Raw genomic sequence first — 26,506 nt, 5'->3', positions numbered from 1 at the left:
ATATACACACTCATGTAGTTAGTGACCAACTGATGCAGCATGTTATACAACAACAGAGACAGTGCTGCACACATTCATATAGTTTGGTTACTAATCCATGTATTAAGTGAGACACTTTTAATTACTCACTTAGACAGTCAGCTACTAAATCTTCCATCCAGACAGTTATATATCCACTCAATCTTCAATACAGATTGGTATATATATAATACATATTTAAATTTCAAACTAAACCACTTTCACTGGATGATGTCATCAGTGATGTCATTCGAGAGGTCATCAGTGATGTCACTGACCATGTCATGAATGATGCAATATGTGACATCAGCAGTGCATTGCAGGCACGAGAGTTATAGTTAGCAGAACTAACTATAACGGAGGAATTTCTATGGTTTTGTACGAGTGAAATGGCCAGCTAACTAGAACACCCCTGAAACCTATGTTTTTTTCTGTGAATTTCGAAGGTTTTTTAAATGCTAATTTCGAACTATAACATCTCTGAAACTAGTTTCACAGCTTCAGGCAGCTTAAAAAATGTCAAGGTGAGTCTTGTGATTGTGTTCCTGTTTGAGGGAAAAAGATCAGAGTTTAGCCTAGTGGCAGTTTTAAGATGCCATAAAGTAGTACAGAGAGATAATGTGCTGGCTGCAAAGAACAGAGCTATATATTATGCGAACAGCCGAGTGGATTAGTAAAGCCAGGCGTTACCAACGCTTTAAAACAAATGAAATGTATGTGAGAGAGAGGCTATGGAGAGATGAGGGGCACTTTTCCTGGGTGGTAGTGAGAGAATCCAAAAGATAGTAATGGGGGGAGGGCTTAATGATTGTCGCACTGGGCGCCACAAGCGCTAAAGGCTGTGATGATGGGTATATGGCAAAGAGAAGCAATACTGTGTCTTTTTTAGCGTCTTCGGAGAACGTTCTGATCTAGGAAAGAACATAAGGTAAGGTGACTGTCATATACTGTTGCATACATTACTCACACACACACACACACACACACACACACACACACACACACCAACTGTTTCAGAACAACCTATCTGCCTTCTACTTAGAATAGTGTTTTAGAAGGACGGGTTTAGGCAGTAGCAGAGATCGCGCCTCTGTGAAGGACTACTGCTCAAGCCTAACTCAGGTTATGGGAGACCGCTCTGAGGCAGGATCAGAGACTGAGACAGCAGATAATGAGACAGCATCTGAGGAAAAGGACAATGGAGCAGAATCTGTAAGTGATTTTTCAGTTGGCGCAGTTCCATCTGATGACTCATCTTCCAGCGATTCTGAGAGGCACAATGATGACTTGCAAAGGGACAGTCGTGTTGTCGCTTTGCAAGCACAGTCTGTGCAGTGGGACAACAGTAGCAGGTTAGACCAACCCAGAGGGCACGCACATGCAGCAGCAAGCACAGACGGAGTGCTCTCTTGCCAGGCCCCCAATTTAGTTCAGCTACAAATTCTGTCTTTCACTGGTGACACCAGATGTAAAGTGGCACAGACAATTTTTTGTCAATTGCTTACATCCATCTCTTTTTGAATGTTGACTTCCTTGAGGAAATTGCGCAGCAAAAAAATGAGGGTGCCAAACAATTTCTGATGGAGGATGGAGGCTCTCTTGGGGCTCATTCTAGGGCACACAAGTGCACTCCTGCATCATTGGAGGAGTTGCAGACATTTTTGGGCCTTATGCTCAAAATTGGGGTAGTGCATAAGCCAATCTTGCTATCCTACTCGCACAGTTTGGGTTACCCCCATGTTCGCACCTTACATGAGCAGAGATCGTTTTTTTGCTATTGTAGCGCATGCTACATTTCAATGAAAATTCAGCTACATTGCCCTGGGACCATCCAGACCATGACAAAATGTGGCCTGTCATGGAACATTAATCTGCCAGGTTTCTAGAGGTTTATACACATTGAAACAATATAGCCATCAATGAGCCCTTGATCCTGTACAAAGGGCAGCTGCTGTTCAGGAAGTACATTGCGAGCAAAAGAGCTTGCTATGGCATCAAGCTTTACACATGCTGTGTGAGGGCCCTACTGGCTATGTGTAAAGCCTGAGAGTGTATAAAGGAAGGACTCCACGCTAAACAGTGTAGGTTGCCCTCCCACTGTAGGAGTCACAGAGAAGATTATAAGGGAGCTTCTCCAGCCTCTCCTTCACAAAGGTTATAACCTTTATGTGGACAATTTTGATATGGAACTAGAGCTGTTCAGTGAGCTGTACAAAGCTGCCATTGAGGCTTGGGATACAGCTAGTTGTCACCCTAAAGGATTCCTGCAGGAGCTGGTTTGTGGGAAGCTCCAGAAATCCCAGAGCACTGAGTTACATTCCAACAAACTGCTCGCAGTCAAGTTCTTAGGCGTGATGAGTACGTGCTCACTATAATTAATGATGAGCACTTCTCCTGTCATGGTTTGGGATCAGATGGCCAAAGTTTACAAGCCCACTTATATACTAGATTAAAAGTACATGGGTGGAGTAGATAAGAATAACCAGGTTCTTAAGCCAAACAATGCGAGTCGTAAAACTTGCAACTGGTACAAGAAACTGTTTACCCACCTGATTGAGATGGCAAAATACAAAGCGTACGCGGTTCATCGCCGGACAACCCCAAGAAGACTCATGTCTTTCCTTGACTATCTTTTGTCAGTCACAGAAAATCTTACTGCCATAGAAGCAGCAGTCTCCAGTTCATATGCTCTGGAGGGCCTGGCAAGGCTAAAAGAGCGACACTTTGCTAATCGCATTCCTGCAACACCTAAAAAGACTCGACCAGGTTGTTGTTGCAAAGTCTGATCTAGGCATAGAAAAAGGCAGGAGAGTTGTATCTACTGTCCCCAGTGCCCATCTCACCCAGCACCATACAAAATGTAACTACTGGGAAATTGACAGAGGTGGAGCTGCCGTTACGTAAACCTTTCAATGGCTGTGCGGGCTACCTACCATAGGCCACTACTTCACTAGTCAAGCAGCTGTAGATTTTTTGGGCCTCTACTTGGGGAATCATGGAGTTGCTTCTGGCCTGCTCGACACCTTTATACGCCGTTAGAACGTGGTTGGTGTTCTGTCCGTTGATGGACAAGTGCATTATAGTACCTAGATTGCACATAATGGTGGATGGAACATAAGCGATTTTGTCACGGAGTACCCGATGTGGCAAATTTTTAAAGGCTTGACTAGATTGTGAAGATTTTAAGGAACGTTCGTATACAACACAAGAACCACACGGATTGCCCACGAGAACCAGAGTAAGTATACTAAGTCAAAGAAATGTCCTGTGGGACTTATTCATCAACACTTCTACTTACTTTGAAAGTGTGCAAACTTAATTAGTATCTTGTATCATAACCTATGTTATTGAAAAATGGTACAGGACACAATATTTTGTGTGACGAGTGTTTTCACATCCTTAGTATTGCTTATGATACAAGTTAGTAATTGAGCTTCCACACTTTCAAAGCAAATGCAAAAGCGTTGGTGAACAAGTCCCATAGCACATTTGTTTGGTTTATTACTTTTGGGAACTTAGGCAGTATTCCCCAGCATGTTTGCCTTAGTTTCAGTGGCAGAAATGCTTGCTCAAATCAAGGAATGAGCTTTCGGAGGAAGGCATACGCTGACACCCCCAACCTGCATTCCACAAACTGGAATAAGGTGGATTTAGCACAGTAAGTGTGCTGATGGCACATGAGACGCATTTTCTTGAGCTTCAATTAGCAAGGGAAGGAAGGCACTAGTATAGGCTTACTTGGCAATTATACAGGATTAGTCCGAACTCTAATGAAAATAGACACATGAATGAGTAAGAAAAGCTTATGGTAGGTGTGCTTTCCCAGGGAAATTGCATAGGTAGAAGGCAGATATTAAAGATAGTACAAATCCACATGCCATGACTTCTTCACCTATGGATTCAAACACACTGGTGCTGCACTAGCCCAATAGTGACTTACTATGGCACGTATCGGTAAATGCTTGACCTGCTTGCCATGGTCAGCCTCTGTCAGAACTTAATAGATGTTCAGTTTGCTGTATGATAAGTGCATTAGTCACAGCACTGCACATACCGGTGGATGGGACATATGCTATGTTCTCACAGACTACCCTGTGTTTCAAAAACTACCATTCTTCATAGTTTATGACGTTCTCTTTAGGAAACTTCAGAAAATTCCCCACCATGGTTGCCTTAGTTTTAAAGGCAGATATGCTCGCACAGTTTGAGGAATAGGCCTTGGGCATACTCAGACATCCCCAAAATGCATCCACAAACCGGAAGGAGCTGTATTTAGCACAGTGAGTGCGCTAAAGGGGCATGAAAGACTTGTCTTCCTGAGCCTCATGTGACTGTCATGGGAGCCATTAGTACAGGTTCACTAGGCATGCGTTCTGTAATGTTCAGAAAGAAGGAGGCGGTTACTTGACAGGTGGTAAAATGAAGGAGGCGGTTACTTGACAGGTGGTAAAATGTAGTCAAACTGATTCCGGCCTGTGGCGTATAAATGTGATGGGCCCTTGTATAATGGTGGTATGTTGATGCGAGTGCACTGATCTGTTGGGTACGTAAGAAAGTCTTGTGTGTGAAGCATGAATGGCTTGTGAATGAACCATAAAGCAGTTGGTACCTTGAAGTGGCTTTATGACTCAACTTCAGAATGCTTGGTTTCAACATTTAGATACTTTGATAAGTATTTGTGCTTTGAAGCCAACAATTCTGCAGGAGCTAAAACAAACCACAAGTGGTGGGGTAACTAACAAATCAGTACCATATTTAGATCTATGGCACTAAGATAGCCCTTAGTAAGAACTCCTTTGTCATCATGGGTAGCTGTGGATTTTGTGCCCTAGCTCAGCCGTAACCTAGGCAAGCCTGCACATTTTTGAAAAGTAGACAACCAGGGGAGAGTAGGGGTGCATGACTTGTGCGTCTCTCACCAGGTTTTATTTTAACCCAGATTACCCTGCAAAGCTCAAGCTTTGCCAAAAACAACAACAAAAAACACACATTTTCATTGCGTTTTTGGGAGGGGAAATTCCTAGAATCTGCAGGCAGCCACACATTTTCTACCACCTGGCGTTCCCCCAAGACAGAGAAAAACTTTGCCTCACTTGTGTGGGTGGGCAAACTGCCTGCGACAGGGAAGGGCCCAAAACATTGTGGAGGCAGCAAGATTATGGGCAGTAAATGTGTGCCGGCCCAGTGATCCCACAACTTTCCCCACACAGAAATGCGTGAAAATGTGACTTTTCAGCTCACATTAGGGTTTGCAGGAGATTCTGGGTAAGAAAACGTTCTTACCCAAATGTCATGTTTTTTATACACCGGCTTACATTTGAAAGGCACAAATGCAGTGAAATCCAATTCGTAATAACAAATGTTCTACTATTCTATGCTCCCACAAGTCTCCCAATTAAAAATGGCGCCTCACTTGTGTGGGTAGGATAAGTGCCCGTGACAGGGAAGGGCCTGAAACGTATTGCGGAGACATCAAAATGATCCATTACAAAACAACCTGGCTTTTCGGGGGAGGGGGGGCACCTGTGTTTTTGGTCCCGGACTCGGCGGCCATCTAGGGAAACTTACGGACACAAAAATTCAGCCATAGGGGTCCCTGGGCCACAGTTTAAGAACCACACGCCTTGGCTGAGTTCTGGCTGCAACAGACATTGCTTTTTTTGTGTGTTTTTTTTATATGGCACTCCCAATTTATTATTTCCAAAAGTGTGCCCTTTTTCCACATTGTGGCCTTATTATAGAGATGTTATTTATTTTTTGACTTTTTAGTAACATTATATTCAACAAGAAGGCAGATCAGGACATTGCATGATAATACAGTACGAGCACATACATAGATCACGACAATTACTTACAAAGGCACAGGAGGACAGAAATAATCTTGTGTTAGACTCAACATTATTACACTTTGCAGCATAACAGTGCACTGATGAAGCCCAGTACCCCCAAGCGAATAACTCTACATCAAGGAGCAGCAGGTTCACACAATAAACTACGTTGAATCAATTAATCCATTAATCAGGGTTTAAAGCCCAAAAAACAAAGATTGTTGATGGGGAGGATCGCTCTACATAAAGCAGAAATGCTCCCACAATTTCTACTTTATTTTCAGAGTAAATGCATCCGCTTCTCTGTTTTTTATTGCTGGTTTTTTATTTAAGAAGCAGACGGGGCTCCTGCAAAACTGGTGTGGGGCAACAGTTCAAAAAGGGTGGTGAATAAAACCTTAGAACTCACCAGTAACTGAGGTGTTATTCGGCCACCCACATAAGGCACCTCAAATTTGACACTTTAAGGGGCACATATTGGAAAAAGTGTGGTATCCAGACCTGTGGATCAAATACTGCTCTGACAACCCTTGGGTTTACTAGAATTACCTAACATAATTGTGGTAAGTAAGTATTGCATCAACCAGATTCCCGGAGAATCAGATCTTCATACTGACCAGATACACCACTGTGGCCTAGGTAGTCCTTTGATAGGGCTGCTTTGGGTTCGACAGGATGGGCCATCCATGCAAGACACAGAAATTGCACCCCCTTCACAACAATCGGGGATGAATCTACTACACTTGGTAGGCACTTATTGTACTATGAGAGGAAGAGCACAGCAGTGAACAGCAAATAAAGAGCTATCGCAAACGAATTAATAGAGAACATACGTTGGCTGAGGTAACAAAGCCTCAGAAAGACTCAAAAGGTCCTATTTAGAGTTTTCCAGAAGTAGGACATCTGCGAAAAGGTGGAAGATTGTACATGCCCTGTATTAAGAGTACACATATGTCAAGCCATGGCACTATTGAAAGCAGTGAGCACCAATGAATGCCTTACCGTGCATAGCAGAAGTCAAAATTGCTTCAGCACTGCACACTACCACCACGCCGCCATCAGTGATGGAGGCCTGAAAGGGAGCAAGGGGTACTTGTATCATACCACAGTCCAGCTAAAAGCACCAGTGAAGGTCCTACTGTAAACAGCAGGAGTTAATAGTGCTTCGGCACTGCACACCACACACTACCACCACCACGCCACCAGTGCTGGATGGAGGCCTGGCAGGGAGCAAGGGGTCCTAGTATCATAATAAAAGCACCAATTAATGACTTACAGTGTGTAGCAGGAATCAATGGTGCTTCGACACTTCACACCAAAGAAAGAGAGAGAATGCATGGGTGCGTGAGTGTGTGAGAGAGAGGGAGAGAGAGAAACAGCATTCACGTGTAGGTGTGTGTGTGTGTGAGAGAGAGGAAGAGAGCGTACATGTGTGCGTGCATGCGTGTGAGAGAGCGAGAGCGCGCATGTGTGCGTGGGTGTGTGTGCGAGAAAGAGAGAGTGCATGTGTTCGTGTGTGTGAGAGAGAGAGAATGTGCGTGTGTGTGTGTGAGAGAGAGCAGAGTCTGCATGTGTGTGTGTGCGCGCGCGCGAGCGTGCATGAGAAAGAGAGCATGCATGTGTGCGTGCATAGGTGTGTGAGTGAGAGAGAGCTTGTGTGCGTGGAAGAGAGAGTTGTAGGGAGAGCAGGTATATTAAATCAATGAGAGGAAAGATGCCCTGCGGCACCGGTTCTCATGAAATCTTTTCGTGTTTTTAGGTATTTCAAATGATGTGTTCGTCAGATCTCTGTAATGTACACACGATTACTTATGTCACCTCAATAACATACTACAGGATCAATAACGCGATTTAACATAGAAAATATTCACCTCTGATGCAAGCGCTTGACGTAGGGAGTGTGTGCACGTGGGTGTATTTGTGCGCAAGCACACGTCCATTGCCTACGCACCACAATGTAAAACTCTAATTAAATTGTTCCATCGCAGAATCTATGCAGTCGATAAACTGCCCTGTGCAATTACAACCTTTTCATCCAGAAAATAAGAACGCATTAAAAGAAACAAGGAGAGAAAAGGAGCCTGTTAGGACGCCCAGTTCCAGTTAGTAAAAAAATACATACTTTGTAAAACTATCTTTTATTAATAAACCTGTTGTGTGAAAACATAGAAACTGACCGACAGATCTGTTTCTGGTGTCATTACAAATATTAAGTGGCAACAGAATCTAGTGCGATTTGTACGGAAAGAGCGGCTTGAAGCTGTCCTATCTGGTGAGATATACTGTTTCATCTAATAATCATAGAAAAACAGGACAGTCTATGATTTCACTTACAGAGCAAACAAAAGAAATTATTTTTCATGCAAAACATGCCAGTCAAAAACTTCAGTTAAACGCAGCAGATTTCACAGCATCTGAGTTATAAATGTTTTTCTCCATAAAATTATAATGTGTGTAAGATCCCTGACCTTTGTGCATGACAAATAATCACTAACCTTTCTTCCACACAGGCTGGCCGGTGGCAGTGACATGCGCACTCTGCGCCGAGCGTGCTCAAGTGAGTAATGCGCAAGAAATGCCCGTGAACAATTATGAACTCGAGTGGTGAAAGCAGGGTCCTATACGGCTACTTCAAGGGCCGTCCATTAGAAAAGAAAGATCAGGACAATTTAAGCGGGCATTCCGTGAGTGGTGTGTGTGGCGGCAGCCATTGTGAAATAAAAACAAGAAAAAAACGCGAGCACCATCTGTTTCCAATTAACGCCAACGCGATAATTGGAAACAGATTGCATTAATGCTCGCTCCCGAGGACCCTAGGCCATGGAACAAACAAGGCGGGACAATCACCCGCCTTGGACCAATTGCGTGCTGTGTTTTTAAAAAAGACGCATGCACAGGCCAATTGCGCGCTAAAAAAAAAAAAAAAAAAAAAGCACCCGCACGACTGTGTTCAGCGTTCAAAAGCCCTCACTAAATGACTCGCACTGGCTTAGGGGAGACCTAAAAACTTTCCAGATAAATCTTCTCGTTCTCACTGCCTAATACCTCTTTACCCACCTATCTCTACTTAACCTCTAAATGTATCTTGTCATTTGTTCACTATCAAACCTCTCCAAAACCAATTGTCTACCATGAAAGCTCACATCAAAGCTGAAACTGTTTGCCTCACTGACTAAGCACTGCACAAGGCCAACCCTAGCTCCTTGCAGAACAGGCTTTCCAGATACAGGCAATACAAGTAAAGTAAGCCAACCCGGCTTCGCTACTCTCAGTGGCAACATGTTCTAGATAACGCTTTAGAGGATACAATCTCAAGCCAAGCCCCTATTTTGTGGGATTACCTCCTCTTACCCTTGAGATACGAGGCAAACCTGCTACATCCCAAACCATACAAAAAGTAATTCCTTTTTATCATCAGCCTAGCCCTTAAAACACACACATTCCAATGTGACAGTCTAAACTATTTCTCTCTCCCCTCACCAATACTTGCACCTTTCAGCCCATCATGCACAATCTCCACTCCAACTTGCCTCCCTTCAAATCTGCTATACAGTCCGAAGCAACTCTGATCAGCAAATAGCACTTTACAAATTCTCAATAAATAAAATGAAGAAATTCGAAAAAATAAGTGATTACAATAAGGATCTTACCAGAAAGGTGCCACAATTCCCAACTTTGTTTCATTGAGTCCAATGCTAAATTTTGGATCATCAGCCATGATTCGGTAGTCGCAGGCCATTGCCATTAAGCAACCTCCAGCAGGACTTGAACCCTAAAAATAGAAAATAGATCTAATCAACAAAAAAAACTTATAGCCCATATAGCCACCCCCCACCCAGCTATGTATGAAAGTGGGCTTCTTTAGCACAAACCCATTTACAAAGCAACAGAGTGATTTATCAAGCTTTCAGTCTGAGCCGGTTACTTTTAGGATTCTGCTGTTCCATGTATTATTTTTTTATGTACTTTGGGTTTTATTTATGTTCTACCCAGTATTATTTTATCTTATTATCTACAGTTGTGGTGCCTTGAAGCATCATCTTTTCCAGGCAATGTATGGGCACCATTTTAAATAAATAATACAAATAAATTAAGAGGGAAACAGCGTAGTAAGCGAGTGAGGGGAGCATTTAGTGGGAGGATGACATAGCACAGAATGGGAAGGGTGGAGTACATCATTGGACAGGGTACGAGTCCAGGGGGTGGACCAGGAAGGGAGCTTGGCAAGGGAAGAGAGCTCCTCTATGGAAAGGGGAACAAGGCTGCCTCACAGTCAAAGGCTGCAGATAAGGGTTCTTTTTTGAAAAGCCAGATTTTGACAGGGAAAGATTTCCACACTCTTTAAAGGTAAGCGTGAGAAAGACTGGCGTTTGTATTTTTTCAAGGAGTTTCTCTACATCCAGAAATGTTTTAAAGGCTTGGGAAAATTGGGCAATTTGCCAGAACCCCAAAAGTACTAGAAGCCCGCCTGTAAAGAGATTGGGACAATTAGAAAACTGTCTTTACTTCTCTTTCTAATTTGTCTCTTTCTCCACCGTAACCTACCTTACTGGCTTAATCGTATCTATGGCACTCTTTACCTCAATTCTCACTATCTCTCTTCCTGCCTTCCTAATCTTCCTTTTCCTCGCTCTACTTCCCTCCAATTTACTCTCACCTCCGTTTGACTACGTTCTCTTTCAACCTCCTACATCTTTCTATCTCACCATTTTATACCACTACCTAAACCTCTTCTTTAGCCCCTATTTGCCCTTCTCCGATTTCCCGTCATCTCCTTCTATTACACCTCTATCTACCTGTCTCAAAGTCTCTTCTCTCAAGCACAATTCAGTGCCCACCTATAGATCTCTACCTCAAAACCCCAACTCTCTCAAGCCCATTCCACTCTACACCTCAATACTCTAGTTTGATCTTACCTCCGTCTATCTCAGTTATCTACCTCACCTTCCTCTCAGTTTCATCTTTTTACCTCATCTCTCCATCTTAAACTCCCCCTGTATTTGGCCTCTCTATCTTTTAGCCCTCTCTGTACCTCACTAATGTCTAACTTCTCGTTCTCGCTGCCTAATACCTCTTTACCCAACTATCTCTACTTAACCTTTAAATATATCTTGTCATTTGTTCACTATCAAACCTTTCCACAACCTCTTGCATTTCAACCTCTGGTCCCTCTGCCTCAACTCTCCCACTACGTTACATATTTCTCACTACCTTGGTCTCTTCTTTTCTAAGATTACTTTCTCCATCGTCTCTGCACCTTCCTCACTACTTCAAATCACTGTCTGTAATACCCTAGCTCTATTTTTTATGTCTTGCTACAGCACCCATATTTACATACCGCTCTCGCTCACTCACCCTCTATCTTCCAATGTATAAACCAAACCTTTTCTCAACCTCACTCTGATCTCTCAATTTCACTGCTCTCTGGGCCGCATCCCTTTACCTAATCTCATTCTCAACCCTCTTCCGACCTCTCCCCCTTCTATCTTACTAATGTCTCCACCTCATCCCTCTCTCTAAATCGTTTCGCTCTACATTTCACATTTCCTCAGTAGCTCATCCATCTCTACTTCACCTCTATTTCACTTAATATTTAACCTCTCAGTAAGCCTCGTACTTGTTTGAAACCTCGCCTTCCTACCTATGCGCTCTACCTCTAATCTCACTACCTTACTCCTTTCCATTAATGTCTTTTTCTCTATCATTATCTCCTCTACCATTGCTCTTTACTTCTTCACTATTTCACCTTATCCTCTATACCCTGCCTCTCTCTTTTATATCTCTCTACTGTGCCTGGGACTCTTCCTCTCTCCTTATCGCTCTCCCTGCGCTATTCTCTTCCTACAGCACTGTAAGAACGTAACTATTCTCTACCTTGATTGTCTCTCAATTTAAACTCTCTCTCTACACCTCATCTTTCTCTCCTTCCACTCTCACTCTTCTTTTCTCTTTTCTTCACTTTTCTTTCACTGACCTGTCTTTCTACACCTCACTTCTATTTTCTCCTCACTACCTAATCACGGTCGCCACTCTATACCAGTCTACCTCTCTTGCTCTTACCACTCTAACGCATCTTTAATCTACCTAACCTCGCGTTCTACAACTCCTATACATATTCTTTACCCTTATACTAGCTTTCTCTAACGCTCTACCTCAATAAAAACTTTGCCTATACACTGTTCTTTGTCTACACTCCTCTTCTTACATCTCCCTAGCATTCTTTCGGGCTACCTCAACCCTTCTATTTTTATCTTGCATCTCTCTCTACATCACCCGTCTCTACCTTCCAGCAAACTCTACTTCACTTCTCCCATTACATCTTCCTCTATACCTCTATGTTCTTTTCATGTCTCCTGCTGCTTCCCATTTCTCATTAGCACAGCCAGAAGCCACAGTCCACAAAGTGAAGCGTAGAATTAGAAAGAGGAGAGAAGGATTCTGGAAGCTGAAGAGAAGAACATTTTCAGATTTTATCTTAAGAGCTCAGAAAAGTACTCTGATTTTCTTTATTGTAGCCAGAACATAAAACGTAAAGGGGTATATATTTACATATTCAGAAACTCAAGAGCGATTTATCCATATGTCTTATTTTAATATTATGCACTAATCCTCTAGATATCTAGAGTTCTTGGGGGTGTGGGCTGGCCGCCAACCAAGATGGCTGTGCGAAACTGAAGCTATGGCGGCTCAACTTGGGGAAAAGCGCAGTAATGGGCCCTGTGTTTGCATCCAGCATGATCCACCTGTTTATATGCATTGATGACACTCATGTGTTGTGCATGATGCCATAAGAGCGGGGATGAGAACTCGGGATACCCGTGTGCTGAGAGAGTTGATTGGCAACCCTGGTCTAACCTCGGAGGCCACATGGTGACGGACCGCGGACGAGCAAGAGGTTCTAGGGCCGCCGGGCTCCACTGGATTGCCACGCAACTGATTCCTACCTCCTGCTCCAGCGGCATCCGCCAAAGATACTGCACGAGCAGCACGGCTACTTGCCTGGAGATAACCGCGCCCGCCTTGTGGGTCCTCCCGGAAGCAGACATCCGGGACCCTGCGGAGTATGGTTTCTTGCTGCCCCTCACCCCTACAATTGCTGCGCTGCGTGTCATTGCTGCCCATAAGGCCTGCCGACCGTTTGTGCTTCCTCTGTTGCCGCCTTGTGGGACTTGAGACCACACCCAATACATCGACTGCAGTGCTGGGAGTACTGCACGGTGAGGCATGAGCCCAGGTGGGCATTACAGCTGCAGTGGGGGGTGGAGGGGGAAGGATGGCGCAGTGGGGGCCCATCATCGTCCTACTGCAATCTCCCGCTGGTTGCGTGGATCCCTTGGTGGAAAAACTACTGAGGAACCGAATGGTGGAGCGGGCACATAGCTCCCTGGGCACATGTCCAAACCCTGGACCTTCCTCCCATACCAATAATCGCCACACTCCTCAATTTTCATGATCCTGACGTGGCCCTCAGGCTGAGGCTGGTGCGCATAAACGGCTCATTGTCTGGTAGGGTGCTGAATTTCACTATTCATGACTTCATTCTAGTTGTGCAGGACACTCATAGCATATTCAATGATGTAAAAATCTCCCTTCCTAAACTGGGCCACCGATACAGCGCTCTATATCCAACATGTCTTAGGGTGGACGTGAGGCCCCACTTCTTTGACACGCCTGCATCTGCACAAGAATTTTGCCAACAGTACTCCTGAGATCGTACACCTGCACAATGCTCAGCTCTAGAAAGCTCTCTCCCACCTCCCCCCCTCCACCCTCCCGGACCCGGGCACTCAATCCAATGCCAATGTAGACTGCTTCCCATCAAGATGAGAATTGTACTTGGGCAAATACATCAGCATTCCCCTCACGTACCTACTGACTGCAACATGCTCCTTCTGCTCTAAACGGCACTACAGACTGTATCCTGTTCTCATTGACTGTATCCTGTTCTCATTTTCTGTCGTCAATCACGGACTCAATTAGCAACCTGTTACCATGGAGATCCAAAAATACTTCAAGCCACCACCATGAAGTTGCCATCCCCCAGTAGTATACACAGTAATGTTTACTGTTTTTCTTCTCTGTAATTGCCAGGTTGTTTTTGACAGGGGGGGGGGGGGGGGGGGGGGGGGGCGAGGAATTCAAGATGCTGTTTATGTTTAATGTTGATGTTTTCCCACGCATACTAACCTTGAACTAAGTTTTATGTATGCATGGGCCTATTGCCTTACATACACTCACTGATGTTACCTATCAAAACATTTGAATCTCATTTTATAAGATGCACATTGCTGTCATAGAACATTAGAAGCCTTAACCCCCGCAAGGGTAAGCAAGTTCTGCCGTATCTCACACAAAATGGTACTCAAATAGTCTGTCTACAGGAGACCCACCTCTCACCTGGTAGACCTCAGAACATCGCCTCCCACTGGGGGTGCCACCGCTAATTCTAATGTTACAGTATGTAGTCGAGGAGGGGGTCTGCATTTTGATTCACAAAAGTGTACTATTCCACCCAGCGACAGTTGTCCTTGACGAACAGGGACGTTAATATGCCTTGGTCACTGGCGGGTCACTCAATGTTACTGGCTAATGTCTATGCACCGAACGTTGACTCTTACATACACAATTCACCAAACTGGACTTTGACCACCTTATTTTAGGAGGGGACCATAATCTACTCATGGACGTATCCAGTGAAACAACAGCTAGCTCTCCATCTGGAATACCCCATTAACTCCACATACTATGTGATATGTGACACTTTTAAGCTCCGGGATGCATGGTGCCTGAAGGGTTCCTCCCCCTGGCATGCGCTCACTACTCCACTTTTCAAGCTACCTGGACCATTGATTATTGCCTCATTTCTGCGTCATTGGACCCTTGGCTAGAATCGGTCCATCAGTTGGCACGCACCCTCTCTAACCACGTTTCGGTCCACACATGGCGGCTCCCAACAGTGACAACAGGATGCACTATTCTGCTCAGACTTGCAAGATTCAGTGCTAGAATATTTTCGGCTCAGCAAGGGCTCAGTCACCACACAGGCCACATTGTGGGACGCAATTAAAAGTATACATCAGAGGTAAATGCATTTCTAAACAATCCGGAGCACTGTCAGAGCTCTGCAGGGGGCTGGCAAGCATTAAGGAGGAACTAACAGAGCTAGACTAAGATAGTCCTCACCATCAGGAACCGTGAGCTTCCTTGGGCGAACGGCCCTCCTTTACAGAATACAGTGACCTGGCAGACCGCAACGTATTGTTCCTCGGGAAATATGCCAGAGCTCGCAGATATGGGGAGGGTGAACCTGTCTGGAGCAAATTGGCCTGGCTACTTTGCCTCCCCTAGGGCCACCTCCACTAACACTGAATTGCACACAGACTCTGGTCAAGTGTAACTTCAAATGACAACGAATTGAACGCCCTTCTCTGGTACTACACAAGCCTATACACCACTCGACTCTCCGATGACAAAGGCCCAAACCGCATACCTCGATTAGATAGCCACAGTGTGGCTCACAACAGCACAACATCAATTCTTCAGCGAGCCCCTCACCTGTGATGAGATCATTAAGGATATAGACTCCGTGGACAGATACAAGGCCCACAGCCTCGATTGTTTCACCAGGGAATTCTATAAATGCTTTAAACATATTCTTGTGCCGTGACTATTGGCCATGTATGCGGAGTCTATAAACACGGGGGCAATCCCCCTTTCGCTACGGTAAGCGGTCATAACTCTGCTCCTCGAACCGAGCAAAAACCCATGATACTACGGGTCATTAACCCCTCTCAATTTCAAATTTTAATAACAAAATACTCGAAAAAGTAATCTCTGATAGCCTCTAATGGACCAAATAATATCTCCTGCACAGTCTAGGTTTGTCCCACATTGCTCCACGTCCTTAAATCTACTCATGGTCTTCAGTCCTCAACAGGATTTCCCCTGAGATTCCGGCCACAATAGCCCTACTCGATGCAGAGAAGGCTTTCAATTCACCAGAATGGCCTTTCCTCCAAGCTTCCCTACGCAAACTGGGTGTCCTCAAAGGATTTTCTTCTTTGATAAGCCACCTGTACTCCGCACCAGTGGCACGTCTCAGAGTCAACTCCTCTTTAACTCAACCATTCCTTGTCACTCAAGGCTGCCTCTTAACCCCCTTACTATTTATCACAGCAGTGGATTCCCTGGTCCGTCACTTACAACGGGATCATATGCACCGCAGACTAAAATTCTGCCCAGGACCACTACTTGTATCTCTCCATGTTGAGGATGTTCTGCGGTTTATATGACAACTGGAGGAAAACCTGAAACCCATGCTTCGTGAGCTGGTGCGCTTCTGGGGCTATTCTGGGCTAATGATCAACTGGTCAAAATCCTAACTATTTCCCTAACCAATTCCACTGCCCCGTTTTAATGTGAATTCCCACTGACGCGGTATAATGACTCGATTAAGTGCCTGGCCATCCACCTAGTCCGTGACAAAGAACAAGTAATACAAATGAATTACGGCCCCGTCATTGACACCTTGACCTTGCAGGTGGAACGCTGGATAGGTTTACCACTATCCATAGCGGGATATATTGCGATTATTTAAATGGTATTCCTTCCCCACTTTTTTTATACCCATTTAAAAATATCCAGATTCTCCTAACCAAATCTTTTTTCGTCACATCATGAGGGCTACTACTGAAACTCATCTGGGCTTGTAGACGTCCGCATTAACTAGAACGCGCTGGTCCTCCCTTACAAGGAAGGGGGTAGGTTTCAGGGTTTCACACTACTGCCTTATTTTTGTACCTAGCAGCACAGTGCCAATACTCATTTCACTGGTTTCACAAAAATGCCAGGCTCCCATACACCAAACCGGAAAGTTGACCAGCCCACATCAGTAACACTTCACTCTATGCTACCTAAGGGTCTTACCCTAGACCCCAATGACATACAACCTTTATCCACCACATGTTGGACCTGGCGCAATCTTTCCTTGATAATAGCTGATAACTAATGGCATCCTATCACTTGTGAGACTTTTGTCAAAAGTACTTTAATACACTATAACCTCCCCATATTTGCTGATCTTTTCCCAGATGGACATGTCCTCTACCATTCTATGAATGTACGCTTCGACACCGCAACAGTCATGGACCACTTTGCAATGCAACGCCTTCACAGCACGCTTCACGCGTTGATTCCGTCTTATCCTTTGGCACCCGGGGAGTTCACACCTCTCACACTTTTGATAGATGAAGACAATGGCACTCATTTGGTGTCCAAGCTGTATCACACATGCCTAGCTTTATTGCTCAACCTCTATCAGAAACTTCAGAACTGTTGGAAACACAATGTAAGTTGCCACTTTACGGATAAAATGTGGAGTGCCTGCTTTTTGCAGACATGCTCCGTTATTCCCTAATCATTGCCATAAACATATCCCTTTCAAGTTTTTACGACGTGTATATATCACTCCAGCACACCACCACAGGTTCGACCACACCAGATCCACCCAATGCTCCAAATGCCATGACGTAGGAGCAAACTTCCTGCATATGACTTGGACGTGTAGACAGATTGCAAGCTTCTGGACAGAGATTTTTTCCTGCCTGGCCCAAATGGTGGGGGTGGACATCAGCACGGCCACCCTCCCAGCCTTACTGGGTTATGTGCAAGACTTCACGAAAAGCAACAACCGATACACAGCGATGGACCTCCTACTTGCTCAACGGGTGATTGCCCTTCACTGAGGGAGAAGACAAGCCCCCCTACCCCCCACCCCCAACTGTTAAAGACTGGCTCGCAAGTTTGGCTTACTGTGACACCGCCAGTGAGCTATACACCTCAGCCCAGCCTCCATCTTCCAGACTTAAGGCAGCCCCTCCGTAATTATTTACTATCAGTTACTGACTCTCCGCAACAATCTTAAGGCATGAACGACTCGACACACAGTCACACAAAAAACACAACCTCTTCCCGCCCTGCTACTCAGCCCGCCTCTCCTGCGGGAATCACCTCGATCCCTAGACAAAACATGAGGCCTAACACAACCACACTCTCTCTCTCTCTCTCCCTCCCTCCCTCCCTCCCGGGTTCCACTAAACCCGGAAATGTCATTAGAAAGGAGTCATTACCTATAAAATACAGTTCACTGTGCCACAATTGGGAACACAATTTGATGATTCTGTACATTGTTTTCTGCTGTTTAATTGTATTTCAAAAGTGAAATCAGGCACCCGAAGATGCCATATGAGAGGGTATTGCTCTCCTTTATTGTTTTTTCTTCCACACAACGCGTTAACTGGCGGACACCTCTTTTTTTATGTTATATATACCAAGATTTTGTATTTGACGATAGGCTAGTTATGATTTGGAAGACTGTCATGTTGATATATATATATATGCCTGTACTATACACCACATTAAAAAAAAAAAAAATCACCTTAACAAGGTCCTTAATATGTATTTTCTACAGTGGGTTGAACAGCCTGGCAAGGCTGGAAGTGCTCTATACTGCCCAACTTGGAGCTTAGAACCAATGGAATCCTCGTTATATAATGTGTACCAGCCAAAATGGCTACAAACTAACTCTCGTTGATAGTAAAAGATACCCCTTACGATGATGTGTGAGGAGATTACAGCCTGCAGCTATTAGCGGCTAAGATTAACCCATAAATACACATTTTAACTCCTGTGAAATGCCGCACAAGACCACAAACAAATGCAGCGGCAACTAACTTCAAAAGACTGATTAAGATACTACCCGAGTCCCCCAAGGGAGGCTACATAAGTTTAAACTGAAATAGGTTTCCACTAATTTGAAGAGACAATATTTCAGTTTTTGACTCATTGACCAAGGGGCCTTGGATCTTCACACGAGTTTGGGCCCTGAAGATGGCCTCACAGATGTATTACAACAGAGACTGAAACGTCGTTGTCCACTCCAATCTTCCTTTTCGTATTGTTAATTCATTTAGCCAGATTTAGATCCCATGTATAGGACAGATTCCATGTTTGACATTAAGGAGATGGGTATTTATGCATTGATGACTAGTTAATTTTCATCTAGTGCTACTGTAATACCAGTTATCAATGTATGTGAGAATTGTTATGAACCCCCAATTCAATGTATTTCCATATAAACTGAATAAGTAGAGATACACCCGGCTAATGGAATTTATTTCTTCAGACAAATAATATGCATGTATTGTTTCAATTAATTTGCAATGTTATGGGGAGACATCTTATGTAAGACATAGTTTGATAAACTCTTGAGTTAAACAAATCCCTTGTAGGCACCCTTGCTTGTTTAACTGTAATTACCCAAGCCCACAAGGGTGTATTGGGTTTCCCAAATGTATTTCAATATAAGAATTATCCAAACACATCATTTTGATGTTTGAAGGAGTAGAAGTCCTAATGCAGACTGGTCTTCCCAGATTTGGGCATCATGTTCACTGTGATACAGGACTCAAGCCAGGGGCGTAACATAGGCCCCCGCAGTGCAGGGTGGCCCCCAACCTCCATGGGGGCCCCACAGCAGATCACTCTGGCTGCTGGGCTCCTGATTGAGCCCGAAGGGGGCCCCTCCACTTGCCTTGCAGGGAGGCCCCCTCAAGTGTCGTAACGCCAGTGACTCAAGCTATACTAAAGGCCTAACTTGGCCAAAACCTGTCTGGAGTTGCTTGTGCTCCTTTTTGGAGGGGAACTGGTTTTGCAGTGCAGACAGGACTGTCCTTATTAAAGCAGGAGCAACACTGATTTGCATATGTCTGGTCTCTCTAGAGTATCAGGGCGAGACAAATAGTGGATTGAAAAATAACTGAGCAACCGCCAGTGGCCAAGATCAATTTGTGCATTCTGCCTATCACTTTGTTTTTTGTTGCAGTCATAGTATGACAGTAGGGTGGACACTCATTCACCCCCTTCAACCCAGTCACCGTCTACATGCATCATCAGAGCTTCACTGTCTGCAGTAGATGTTTTGCTCCTGGCCACCCAATAATGGGGAAATAAAAGTACATATAATTTTGTAAATAAAGCATGATATTAAAGAGCACAATCACACATGGAGAAATCGAGCTTTGTTTCGAACAGACAATTCCTGTGGACAGCCTCAAGCCTGGCCTGTGGCATGCATATTCGCCTCCCGTTTTACTATGTTGTATGTTCTGTCTCTTCAAAATTTTCATGCATGTAAATGATTGGGGATTTAATCATCGTAAATTGGCTATTCACGTATTCTTAAGAATGTCCAACATAGATATGACAGAATTATTTCCCATGTATACAGATATACAGAGCCATACTTAGTGAAGAGGCAAGGTATGTTTAGGGTGTAGTTAGTTACTGGCATTCCTGTAACATCTCATAAAACCCAGGAAGTGTTGTAAGGGAATGCTTCAGGGTTTGTTTTCATCAGGAAGTATTATGCTCACTGAAACAAGTGCTCTAAAAGGGTGTTATAATAAAAGGCCAACTGAGGTCCCCAGTGCCAAGGCATCCCCACCAGACAATCCATACAATATGAATTAATTGCCTAACTCTCTGCAACAAATGAATGAATTCCAAATTGGATTTTCAGTTATTCGACGATTCCTGAGGAGTAAGCGGTTGGGGAACTTGGAGTCAAATGGCATTTTTTGCACAGGCACACCATCTAGTAAGGTTGGTGGTGATGACCTAGGCAGAATCCCGATTTGCAAATATACACAAGCATTTGCAATGCAATAGGTCCACATTTGTGAGAGTTTCAGCTACTGGCATAGTATAGGACAATGCTTTTTATTTAAAGTGTTTGGAAAACCTGCAAGCGGTGCATAAACATGCACTTTGTACTTATAGTGGTTGCTGATGAGAAGCAAGGCTGTCAGTAACTGCGCCTCTTTTACTGCCAGCCTTGCTTCTCATAAGCAAGGACTATAAGTACAAAGTGGGTGTTACAAAGCTAATAGTTCATACTCTCGCAAATGTGAGACCTATTGCATTGCAAATGCTTGTTACTCCTTTTGCTGGTTCTTCTGCTGGATCCTAATATCTGCCCTGGTTCTTTTCTCTTTCCTGCTCCTTCGGGAGAGTTTGGTGATCACCATTTCCCATAATTTCTATTCGGCTATCAAGATACATAGGTTTGTCAATAAGTCCCCCCACTTTGTGGGGTATGCCTTCTATTTGGCACCCTCTAATGGAGGCATTTGGTAGCTTTCCTGTATACTTTTCTTGAGGAGGGTGACAGTGGCTACAGAAAGAAGTCGCTTTTTCTTCAAACAATTTAGGAGACTCATGAGATTTCAACTAGCAAGTCTTTGACAGATATTCTACTACTGCCTCTCTCTAAGCAGTCTCTTAAAATGATATGTATGCCCTAATCAGATATTGTAACACTGCGGGAACATAGGGACAAGTTTATCCTCATTTCAAAAATCCCCTGCCTTTTACAATCTGCAATGCCAAAAGAAAAATGGAAGCCTCAGAATCCTGAAGCAAATCAAGCCTAGCTGAGGTTCACATTTAAGTTCTATTCAAGATGGATTTAATTTCTTAATTAATCTTAAGGCAAATAGAGATAAAAGTGAATCATTGTACATAATTATATTAGGTTAATTTGGAGATTTGTATGTGTATATGAATGCAACTTTCTTGACCCTGCTCACACTATAACCTGTACTTAATTTGTCCGGAAAAAAATAAGTGCCAGGGCTCTCTTTAGGATGTAATTTCCACCTGCACTGCCCATTGCCACTGTCAGCACTGCCAACTACAGTAACACCACAACTACTAACCATCACACTCCTACAGTTATGAAGGTACCTTAAGAGTATATTAGAATCTCCCTCCTACCAATGTATTTAAATTAGTTCAAGAGATAAACACACACAAACCCTGCCCATCTCATGACTTTGTTGATGACTCCCTCGTATTGCTTAAAAGAATTCTTGCAAAATGTTGATATTATTTCAAATAAAAAAACGAAATTTTTCAAACAGAAGGTTACGTGTCCATGAATTATGTTGAAAAGGCATCATGAGAATCTACTTTAAACATACACGGTTCAGAGCTGTTCTTACACGCCGGGCCCCTGAAACGCTAAGCGTGCACATGCTTGCTAAAGAAATTGAAGTACTCGTATGGAATTAATCACTCAGATATGGTACTACTAGAAACATTTCTAAAATCACCGGATGCTTATCATATTAGCAAAAAAACTGCCACGCACTGCTACCCTGACAGCAGACCAGTCAGTATTAAAGTCCATAATGTATATAACTTGCTTATCGTGTCTGCTGTTGCTCCCATTTTTACTTAACATGGATAGCTATAACTTTCTTTATATCGAACATGGTCATCATGTGCCTAGAGACAGAACGTGCACTAGTGCACACAATGTAACTAATTGCATACAAGCAACATGAATCTGTAGTCAATCACAAACTGAAACATGCAGAAGTGAAAGCAAGCAGCAACCTGGGCAAGCCAACTAGCACAGCGCAGAGTTCAGAAAGTATTTGAAAAGCTCATTAGCTCCTGTGGTGTATGTACCTTGAAGCCTCAACCGGCTCTCTTCAATCACCTCGTTGTAGCACTACTTTCAGGCCAATGAATAAAGGTGCTGGGTTGCAGACTTTGCACGATCGCACCAGTACCTGTTTTTCAGTTCATTGCGCATAGCCACCAGAAACACAAATTACTATTGTGCTGCCGAAGTTCAAAAGCTCCATGTGTCTCCTGCCCTGGAAGCATACTTCTGGCGCACTAAACCAGCACGTCAAACTAGATCACACCCTGCATAGAGAACTCACAAGCGCACCTCTCACACCACGAAGCACCGATTCACTAGAGCTGCACCCACCGACAGTAAAACGTCAAGCAGTTTTTAATAAGACACGAGAGCTTCTGAAAATGTTAAAAAATGAATTACAGTAATGCCAATCCTAGGTTAGAGTTAAAAAACACAAATTTGGAAGCATGTTCAGTAGTATGTAATAGCAGCAGTGAAAGACGAAAACATACAAGTCAAGTCAAGAAAGCTTTATTCGACGATTGTCATAAAAGCATACAAAATTTATATATATACACAATTTACAAATAGCATATTAAAAATGGTTTAAGACAATAAATAAAGGCATTTGCAGAGGGATTAACATTACAGAATATCGGGATGGTTATCCCGCCAACATTTTATTCCTGATCACCCATGCCCTACCTAAAAACTTGGCAACAGATATGTAAACAAATGGGATTTCAGCAGAACGCATAATACGCACTGCCACCTTGGCATTTCTGGTACCTAGGAGTCGGCACATTGATTTTAGCCAGAACTTGCAGGGAATTACATAGGATGGACATTGGAACAGAAAATGATTGACCGATTCAATAGGTGCAGTACAGCCAGGACAGTTAAGCACATTAGACACGGCCCACCTAGAAGTAAACTCTCTAACTGGGAGACTGCCAACCCTAAATTGAAAGTATAGCTTCCTGTCCAAAGGATTTGTAATGTCATCCCAAAAAGGTGCCAGAGAAATAGTATCCTTAAAATCAAGAAAGATACCAGACAATGAAAGCGGGGCTGTGGAACTAAAAACTCGAGTTGCTACTTTTTCCCAGTATAGAGCCTTCAATACTTGTTTAGACGGGAAGCTAGCATTTAGTGGATCCTCCCACAAGTTTTTTAGGCCCAGATCTTGGAACGAATCACGCATTCTACAAAGCCACTTGACCTTATGAAAAGTATCCAATTTAATGATATCCATCAGGCCAAGAGCAAAAAGCCTGAGTTCAGGGGTCACCCATAGGCGTCTCCAATATAAAACTGGGCGAAACAGGGCAATTAGTGCTATTGGCCTTATACCTAGATCATAGGACAAGGGACAAAGGGGAGTACTCTGAGGTAGTTTAATGAGATTCCTCAAGAATCTATTTTCAGAGGTAGATAGTTTATATACATTATCAAAACCCCACAGCTCTACCCCGTAGAGCGCAGCACCAACCACTTTGCCATCATACACCCGAAGAGCAGGGTTAATGGGTTTAGTCAGGGATTTGGCGTGCTCTTTGCTTAACGCGCCAGAGAGCTGGGAATGTTTAAGGGATGCCAAATCTACTTGCTTTTTCCATCCCAAATCATGTTGAATGCAAATACCTAAATAAGTAAAATCTTGGACCTGGTCCAATGGCATGTTATTCATATATATTTTACTTTTAAAAGATTTTGACTGGTTAAAAGACATAAATTTAGATTTTAAAACATTGATTTCAAGGCCGCGGGCTAGACAGAAGTCCTCAAAAATACCTAGAGACTTCTGAAGGCCACTCGGCGTTTTAGAAATTATAAGACAATCGTCAGCGAACATTAAAATAGGAATTTTTTTACCTGCCAAGGAGGGGGCATCTACATTTGCATCTATCAGTAATGCAGCAACATCGTTAATATACAGGGAGAATAAAGTTGGTGCAAGTACGCATCCCTGTCTGACCCCCTTCTGGATAGGAAACTGTTTAGTCACTTGGCCGACACCACCCCATCGGATCTGTGCAAAATTGTCTACATGAAGTCTGGCAATTAGGGAGATTAAGACAGCAGGCATCCCCATCTTGTCTAGGGTGGTCCATAGGGATGCCCGGGGGACAAGATCAAATGCTGCCCTAAGATCTATAAAGGCAGCATATAAGCTGCCCCCCCCTAAGTGGACTACTTTCCAATAGAGCATAGCAAAATGCAGCACCTGATCAATGGTGCTTATTCTAGCTCTAAAACCAGCCTGTAGATGGGAAAGGATTGTATTCTCTAAAGCCCAGTCCAGCACTTTATTCAGGATCAACCTGCCTAGGATCTTTTGTGTAGTATCGATCAAACTAATTGGACGATAGTTGGCAGGGAGGGACTTATCTCCTTTCTTGAACACCGGGATAATTTCAGCACCTTTCCAGGAAGTGGGAATCGGGGCACCTCTAGCTATCAAGTTGGCTAAAATTAAAATATAATTTCCCCAAGATTTACAATTATTCAGAAAAATATCCGCAGGGACTCCATCCATCCCAGGGGCTTTTCCAGGAACCAGTGTCTTAAGGGCAATGTCAACATCGCCTAAAGAAAATGCATCTTCCTTGTAAAAAATAATTTGATAATTAGAAAAGGGGCACGTATCTTCTTCAGCAGCATACAAGGCCTCAAAATGCTTGACCCAAGCGTCTTGCGAGACCCAATTTTGGGGTTTTTCAGGATTACCCCCAGTACCCCATTTAAAAACAGACCAGAAACGTCTCATATCCTTCTGGGCACCAGCTTCCCTAAGTTCCTCCCATCTTTGAAAGTCCCACGCTCTCTTTGCTATAAAGATAGCTTGCTTATAGTCATATCTGGCGATACGAACTTTCAGACTGTCGCCAGATTTCAAAGCAATTCCCAAATTCTCACGGGCATCTCTGCACTCAATAGAATACCATCGTGTTGAGAGATCATGATTGGGCTTAGGTAGTCTGGAGGGCCTTACAAAAATATTTTTAAGTTCAAGGAAGAAAGAATCGTGGATCGACATTTCAGGTGTGGAATGTGAATCCAAAAGACACTGGTCGTATACAACACCTAAATCTTGGGTAGCAAGCTCTAAACTATTTAAAATACATGTTAAGCATTCTTGACTTTGGACAATCTTAGTCCACTTAACATGGCGCAAATCGGTAGTAATAACTACATCTTGTTGATACTGTGGAGGAGAATCACTATGGGCGGTGGTGGTCACCCAATACGAGATAGACAGGGAGAGAGGATTGTGGTCACTCTCCAATCTGTCTATAACCGTCATGTCCCTCAGGGTCTCCCACAACTCTAATGATAATAAGATATAATCAATCCTACTAGTACGGCAACCACACTTAAAGGTAGCAGTCCCTAGCTTATCATGTGCAGCCCTGCCATTTGTTGCACGAAGCCCCATGTTCAAACAAAGGGCATTAATCTGGATTGCTATTTCAGTCCATCGAATGGCAGGTTCGAGGTCTAAACTAGGGACACCCCATAGGTCATCCTCTACCACTGAAATACTCCGATCAACACCAAGAAGCGGTTCAAAGGTTGTGTTAAAATCACCAGCTAAAATAACATAGGAATGTTGGGAATATAAAAGCATAAGTTCATCCAATCGGCCTATGGTATCAGATTTCTTTCCACCTGTGCTTCTAATGTAAACATTATAGATATCCAGAAGCTTTCCATCTTTAAACTTGAGGTTAAGCAACTGGATATCTGGGTGTGAGGTAGGAAGCTCCTTTACAATGAGACCAAGATCCTGCCTGATCCAAATAGTGAGACCACCAGAAGGGCGACCCTTTTTACCCTTGATCGCCAAAACATTATAATTCAGGAAACCCAGCAAAAACTGGGCCTCAAGTATCCAGGTCTCCTGGAATAAGCAGATATCATAAAGATTAATAAATGTTACCCAATTTGGATCTTCCAATTTAGATTTTAGCCCTGCAATATTCCAGGACAAGAGCATCCCGAACTCTGCTTGTGATGCACTGCCCGTCTTTTGGGTCACCGGAATAGTGCTCAATTGGACGAAAACATACTAATACAGCTGAGACAGCGTGCTCAGCATAATAACAAAGGAGGGTCACTGTGCGACATTCTTTAATCATTGCTCCTTGAAGTGTGGCTCGTAGCT

At 43.6% G+C, this 26,506-nt stretch overlaps 1 protein-coding gene across 1 annotated transcript in view; it reads right to left on the bottom strand.

Moving 5' to 3' along the window:
• The window catches only part of ECI1 (enoyl-CoA delta isomerase 1), a 131,483-nt gene that overhangs the window by 69,794 nt on the left and 35,183 nt on the right, over positions 1 to 26,506 (bottom strand). Inside the window, exon 5 of the mRNA XM_085628475.1 lies at positions 9,497 to 9,618. Coding sequence (XP_085484601.1) covers positions 9,497 to 9,618 — 122 coding nt within the window. The remainder of the gene's footprint in view (positions 1 to 9,496; positions 9,619 to 26,506) is intronic.

The sequence above is a fragment of the Triturus cristatus genome, chromosome 10 (genome assembly GCF_964204655.1).
Source record: "Triturus cristatus chromosome 10, aTriCri1.1, whole genome shotgun sequence".
Taxonomy (NCBI): domain Eukaryota; kingdom Metazoa; phylum Chordata; class Amphibia; order Caudata; family Salamandridae; genus Triturus; species Triturus cristatus.
The sequence above is the reverse complement of the archived record's forward strand: the minus strand, read 5'-3'. Positions and strand labels throughout refer to the sequence as shown.